At 40.1% G+C, this 7,243-nt stretch overlaps 1 protein-coding gene across 1 annotated transcript in view; it reads left to right on the forward strand.

The window, feature by feature from the left end:
• LOC106474762 (neuroglian-like) overlaps positions 1 to 7,243 on the forward strand; it is a gene marked incomplete at its 5' end in the record, with an annotated part of 31,605 nt that overhangs the window by 16,284 nt on the left and 8,078 nt on the right. The window contains one exon of the mRNA XM_022403067.1: positions 975 to 1,154. Within this exon, the coding sequence (XP_022258775.1) occupies positions 975 to 1,154 (180 nt within the window). The remainder of the gene's footprint in view (positions 1 to 974; positions 1,155 to 7,243) is intronic.

Genomic DNA, 7,243 nt, shown 5'->3' on the forward strand with positions numbered 1-7,243 from the left:
GTATCAACGGTTGTTTTACGCTAAGCTGTAAGTAGTATCAACGGTTGTTTTACGCTAAGCTGTAAGTACTATCAATGGTTGTTTTACGCTAAGCTGTAAGTACTATCAATGGTTGTTTTACGCTAAGCTGTAAGTACTATCAATGGTTGTTTCACACCAAGTGGAAAGTAGTTTCGATGGTTGTTTCACACCAAGTGGAAAGTAGTGTCAATGGTTGTTTCACACCAAGTGGAAAGTAGTGTCAATGGTTGTTTCACACCAAGCTGTAAATAGTGTCAATGGTTGTTTCACACCAAGCTGTAAATAGTGTCGATGGTTGTTTCACACCAAGCAGTAAATAGTGTCATGGTTGTTTCACACCAAGCAGTAAATAGTGTCATGGTTGTTTCACACCAAGCAGTAAATAGTGTCATGGTTGTTTCACACCAAGCAGTAAATAGTGTCAAGGTTGTTTCACACCAAGCTGAAAGTAGCGTGAATTGTTGTTTCACACCAAGCTGAAAGTAGCGTGAATTGTTGTTTCACACCAAGCTGAAAGTAGTGTCAAAGGTTGTTTCACACCAAGCTGAAAGTAGTGTCAAAGGTTGTTTCACACCAAGCTGTAAGTAGTGTCAAAGGTTGTTTCACACCAAGCTGTAAGTAGTGTCAAAGGTTGTTTCACACCAAGCTGTAAGTAGTGTCAAAGGTTGTTTCACACCAAGCTGTAAGTAGTGTCAAAGGTTGTTTCACACCAAGCTGTAAGTAGTGTCAAAGGTTGTTTCATACCAAGCTGTAAGTAGTGTCAAAGGTTGTTTCACACCAAGCTGTAAGTAGTGTCAACGGTTTTTTTCACACCAAGGTGAATGTAGTGTCAACGGTTGTTTTACACCAAGTTGTAAGTAGTGTCAATGGTTGTTTTATGCTTGTCTTGTTTGCTTATGTTGTACCTGTTTGGTTTTGTTGAGATATGTGCATTATTATTTTGATTGAAATAGGTTTCCATGACTCCCTGGGCCAATTACACTTTCCGGGTGATTGCTCGAAATAAAATTGGACCAAGCCTTCCAAGTGGTTCATCTCAGCGTTGTACTACTCCTGCAGATGTACCATTCAAAAACCCTGACAAAGTGATGAGCCATGGTACCAATAAACATAACTTAGTTATATCTTGGACGGTAAGTATTTCTTGAGATAGATACTAAGACTTCCATATATGTGATATACTATTTCACATTATTCTTAAAGTAAAGAACATGAACCAGGTGTATCTTGGATACTAACTTGAAATGTGAAGTATTCATAGCTAATTTGTGGGTCTTCAAATAGGTTATTTAAACAGTATGCATCATGAGTGAGAGAAAATGTCATTCAAAACCCTGAATCATAATGTAACTCCCACTTTTACAAAAAATGTCTTTCAAAATCTTGAGTCATAATCTAACTTCCACTTTTACAGAAAATGTCCTTCAAAACCCTGAATCATAATCTAACTCCTACATTTACAGAAAATGTGCTTCCAATATGGTACATTACCTCTGCTCACATAAATAGCTATTCTTGTTCAGTGCTACATTCTATATGCAAAAAAAACATTACGCATGCCACAAGCCTTCTGTCTCCCCTCCATTGGAGTTGACAGATTCAAATGCATCTCTCATGCGAATCATCATGTGTCAACCTTCCACCAATAAGTATGACATACTCTCATGACGCATGTGGTTCCCTCTTTTCAATTCTATGGAACTGTCACTTCACATTTGGCAGTACTTTTGTTTGATTTACATATTTCTCCAATGAATTTTGAGGTTCATGTTCCCACTTCAGGTGTTATACCTCAAGCACTACTTTCACAAGCTGCAGGTGAGGGAGCCCTGTTGTTGGATTTCTCTGTTAATATCCATTGTGAGATTGATTATTGTATGGGTTAACCTTCATTCTCCTGAACAAGTTGAACCTATTCAGGCCAATGATGATTTGATAGCCTTTTTACAAAACCAGATTTTGCAATGTTTTTCCCTACCCCCTCCCATGGAATCAGCTAGGCATAATACGTCATTTTTTTAACATGATTTCTCAGGTATTTTATATTCTATGTAATTCCCCACTTTTCTCTGATTCCTTATTACATCCATGTGGGCTCTTTTGTCATATTTGGCTCTTGCTTTACATCACTGTAGTTGGATTTTCTGGGTTGCAATGTGACCTTGTCCTGTGTACACTTGCTGCCTCTCTGTTTTGGGGATTTCTCTATTTTCTTTGGTGATCTGTCTTCGATCATGTACCTAAGACTTTGAAATCTTGTGTGTAATCTGTGTATCAACACACGACCTCTTCCTCTTTGGTTGTATGTTTGTCGGAGTTGGTGCTATGACGTGCCCCTATTCTTTTCCCATCCTGGTCCTTATATACCCACCCCTGTCGCACTTCCAGGTGTTTGTCATCTCATCATTTTATTCAACGTTGATGGGCATGTCACCAACAGTACCAGGAGCTTGACTATATTATATTGTTACTCTTTGGTGATCTTTTACTTCAGTTCAATGGGTTCTTTGGGTTTTATCAGAAGACTTGTCCTTTTATTTATTTCCCCACCTCCTTTGTCCCTGGTACACTTTTCGTTCCCCAAGACTTGGAATCCTTCCACCAGCCTGTGTCTGTCTGAGATAGTACAGGGTTTTCTGTCTCTACAGATTGTTGCACCTGTTTATCATTTTTCTCCAAGCTTTTATTCCAGTCTGTCTATTATCTTCTCTCCAAACTGGAGACTGGTGGCCTATACTGGGTTTTCTCATTCTAATTCTCCATCTGTGCAGTTTTACTTGGTAGTCATTTCTGACCCTTAGGTGAACTTTTTCTCTCAGTTTATTGATGACAGAGGAATGTCATGAATGCTTATTTGCATACCCTGACATTTCATCTCTCGTGAACCTCTCTGTGGTTTATTATCCATGGAGTGGTTTCTCTGTTTCCTGTGCTTCCCTTCAGATTTCCCTCGGCCCTGTACATTTTGTCAGGCTTTCAGAGCATTAATTTGTTCTTATGTGCTCTCAGGCTGTGCTTTCTTCTTGCTTTGGTCAACTGCCTATAGTTTGATTGTTCCAAACAAGAGTCTGCCTGTTACACTTATCAGCTGCTTCTGGAGGTGGCTATATGGGCTGTTAATGAAGTTGGAGAAGTCCTTACTGAAACCTTTCCCATATCTTTTACGTATCTGTTACAATTTGTGAAGTTCTATCACTTTTGAGAATGTGATCTTCCATGGTAGTTGGCTGTTATTACACTTCTTCCTACCCTTGTTGACTTGCACATTGGCAGGTGTCACGCTTCCTCCTCCGGTTTTCCACATTTCATGGAAGCATCCATTTGGGGATGGGTTGATCAACAGGAAGATTTGGGAGTTTTTGCCTGCAGCCGTGAGGTTTTATCCCATTAATGTTATGAAGTTTCTTGCTGTAGGTTGTGCTTTGGTTTATTTTCTCCAACTGGCCAGAAATCATCTGGTAGTGATCCATTCTGACTGTTCTTCAATGGTTGGTCATCTCAATCACCAGGGTGGCACCCATTCTTGATCCCTCAGTATTCATACATTGGATCTTCTTTTTTGGGCCCACATCTTAGATATTCATATCATTGTGTGTCATGTTCCAGGTGCTTTCAATTTTGTCACAGATTGGCTTTCTCATTCAGAAAAAGTTGTCTTTCGATCCTCTTGTTTTCCATTGGCTTTGCTTTCAGTGAGGTTACTCCTCACATCAATGCTTTTGCCATGTCCCTCAACCACAAATTGCATTTGTTTTGGTCTCCGATCCCTTATCCTCTTGCTCTGGCTATTGATGCTTTCAGCCAGGACTGGACCAATAAATATTTCTATGTCTATCCTCCCATTCGACTTCTTCATCGGCTGATTTCAGTCATCCATGTCAAGTCCTTCTGATTGCTTCTTACTGGCTGGCTCAGCCATGGTTTCCACGTCTTCTTCAGCTCCAATTTACTCCTCTATTACCTTTTCGTCAACTTCAGTTACCAATGGATCATCCAGCCTTTCCTGTCCTCAGTCTTTACACCTAGTTTTTATCTGATCTTTGGCAAGGAGATCCAGCTTGTCTGGATGGGTAGATTTTTTTCTGGCTCGTTCCATTTGCCCTTCCTCCATGGAAGTTTATCACCATAAGTGGTACATTTTCTGCCTTTAGTCTCTGGGTCGAGGGTTTTTTCCCCTGCTCAACCCACTGTTCCTCATATTGTGGATTTCATGACTTAACTTTTAGATAGGAGTTCTTATGTCTCCTCAATCTCAGGTTATCAGGCAGCCTCGTCCCACACCTTTCGTTTTTCCCGATACTCTTTCCTTGTCGATGCGTTCATTCCAGATTTGTTATCTGCTGTGGTGGACTGCCCTTCCAGATTGGTATGTTAATGTGGTCCTTCATTGCCTTACTTTGCCTCTGTTTGAACCACTCTCCACGTGCTCTTTGTCTCACTTTTCCCTTAAGACTTGTTTCCCTTCTCCTCTTAGCCTCTGGACATTGAAGGTTTTATTTATTTGCCATCTGTGTTTCATATACTCTTTATCATTCCACATATCTTCTCCTTTATCCGGATCATTCTATCCTTTCCAAAACTTTGGTGACTCGTGAGGGTAACTCCTCCTTTTTGCCAATTTCCCTTTCTTCCATTTCCCACATTTATCCTCAACCTGATCTGGATAGACTTGTATGTCCTGTAAGTGCTTTTTGCTGTTATATTGCCTGCACAGCTTCCATTCATGGGGCCTGTTCCTGTCTCTTTATTCTTTGGCAGCTGTCCTCTGTTTGTAATCTTTCTCTTTCCACCCTCACCAATTGGGTCTGGCTTTTAATTCAATTGGCCTATTCCTCTTTATTCATCTTCCTCCTATTCTTTGTTCCAGGTGTCTTCTCATCAAATTTGACACCTTACCTTTTCATTGGTGTCTCATTTTCATCATCCCTTGGAGGAAATTCTTCAACTGGGTATGTGGACTACCCCTAATACATTCATCTCTCACTATTTGACCAGGATCGTGGTTTCTTCCTCTTCGGGCTATTGTTTTTTGCCTGTAGCCAGCCATTCAGACTTCAGTGAGACTTTGACTGGGTAAGTTATTTTTTATTACTCTTTATATATTTTCGGGGGCCTTTTCACCCTTTTTATTATTATTCTTTGTTTGGATCCTGCTCTGTGGCAAGTGATGCCTGACTAGGTATTCTTTAACTGTTCAAATCTGCACTGTAAGGCCATGTTGACTTGCACGTCATATTTCCATGGCTAAGCAATGCACACTGCAGAGATGGTGTGTTCCACAAGATCACTTGTAGGTTTATCCTCATGATGGGATTGCTTAATGAATTTCCCCATCCTGGACCATACCCACTCATGGACTACATGGGTAAAGCGGAAAGGGATAGCTGCCCATCCTTGCCATGCCTTATATTGAATAAATTGGTATGGTGTACATGGTCACCCATTGCACTGTCACAGGTGTTGTCTTTCCTCTGGACTCTCCACTGCCTTTCTTCCCTCCCTCGCCCCTTTTCTTCTAGCAGAGTTTGGAATTCCTTACCACTTTCCAGTTCCAAGCCACTGGGATGGTGGCCCATGGAGACATTCTCCTGAATGGGTTAATGAAATACAAACAGAATATAGAAATGATTATAAAACTATTCAGTTGAAAGTAGGACAGTGGTGTTCTGCTGGCATAGATGATATCCTCCATTATGAAACAAAAACAAATGGGAGTGAGCCATCAAAATTGTAGTTCATCCCTTCGATTGGGATCCTTCATTCTACATCCACGTGGCAGCTGGGTTTTGAATTGTAGTTGACTGTGTGATCCTTATCCTACTCTTACGTGGATGTCCATTCCCAGTGCCATGGGTTTTGGATATAGTTGACTTGCCGTGTACGGTTCGTCATACCCTAGCCACTCTACATGTAGGGGCACATCCTTTTCATTTTACCCACTTTATTCATTTCTGGGATTGAGTTTCATAAATCTTGCATGGTTCAGATCACTTTCTGGCCATAGTTCTCTCCGATTTAGATGTGCTTCTCTGTTTTCTGCCCATGTGTGCAACATCTTTCTATGATGGGTGAAGAGTATACCTGGTTCAGAAGTTGTGCGGTTCCCCACATCTGATCTTACAATCAGACTATCTCTTGTTAGGGAGTGTCCTTAGGATGCTTCTTTTTTCCCTCACACCAGTCCCTCCACTTATTCAATGTTTGATTCTAGCTATTTATGTTAGAAGAGGTAAAGTTCCATATCGGAAGTTATAATTTTCCTACACTGAAAATGTATTTCTGATAGGTACTTACTCCCCCCCCCCTCGAAGTGATAGTTTGGTAGAATTGAATAGAGGGAGTCACATGCATTATGAGAGTATGTTGCTTTCTTTTTGGTAGAGGATTGATGCATAATAATGATTTGCATGAGAGACATTGGAATTGGACAATTCCAATGGTTGAAGATTGAAGGCATGTGCCATGCATAAGAAATTTGTTTGCATATAGAGGGCAGCACTGAACAGTAAGTACCTATCAGAAATACACTTTCAGTGTAGGAAAATTATAACTTCAGAACCGTGAATCATAACCTAACTCACACTTTTACAGAAAATGTCTTCCAAAGCCCTGAATCATAACCTAACTCCTACTTTTATAGAACATACCATTCAAAATGCTGAAGCTTGACCTAACCATTCCATAACATAACTAAGAAGGAACTCTGTGTGAATAGTTATACAAGTTATGTGTACACAGGTTGCATCCATAACATCTAGGAAAGGAAGACTAATTGTAGAAAACTATGTGAACGGTACCTAATTGAGTGAGTACATCACTCATTACTAAACAAAGCATGTATATGCCTTGATAATTGTAACAAGACTTTTTACTTCCTATTGGTCAATGGGTGACATAAAAATTTTCAATTGTGTTGCATGGAATTTTGCAAAATACTGTGCTAAGAACAAGGTAGGGACCAGGAGAGTGGTATGCTTTGGACATGACAGATTTATGATGAAGACTTTTAGAATTCAAACATCACCACAGTAGTATTGTCGACTATCACGATTTTTAAATAATAGATGAACAGATGTGGTGAGGCTCCAAAGTTATTTAATGTAACATTCTCAAACTTCCACCTTAACAAGAAACATCATTCAAAACCGTAAGAAAATAATTCGTAGTAGGGATTGCATGGGTTATAAAATTTGGCCGAATACAGGGTCCAGGTAATCCCTTT

The sequence above is a fragment of the Limulus polyphemus genome, unplaced genomic scaffold, assembly GCF_000517525.1.
Source record: "Limulus polyphemus unplaced genomic scaffold, Limulus_polyphemus-2.1.2 Scaffold7657, whole genome shotgun sequence".
NCBI classification, from domain to species: domain Eukaryota; kingdom Metazoa; phylum Arthropoda; class Merostomata; order Xiphosura; family Limulidae; genus Limulus; species Limulus polyphemus.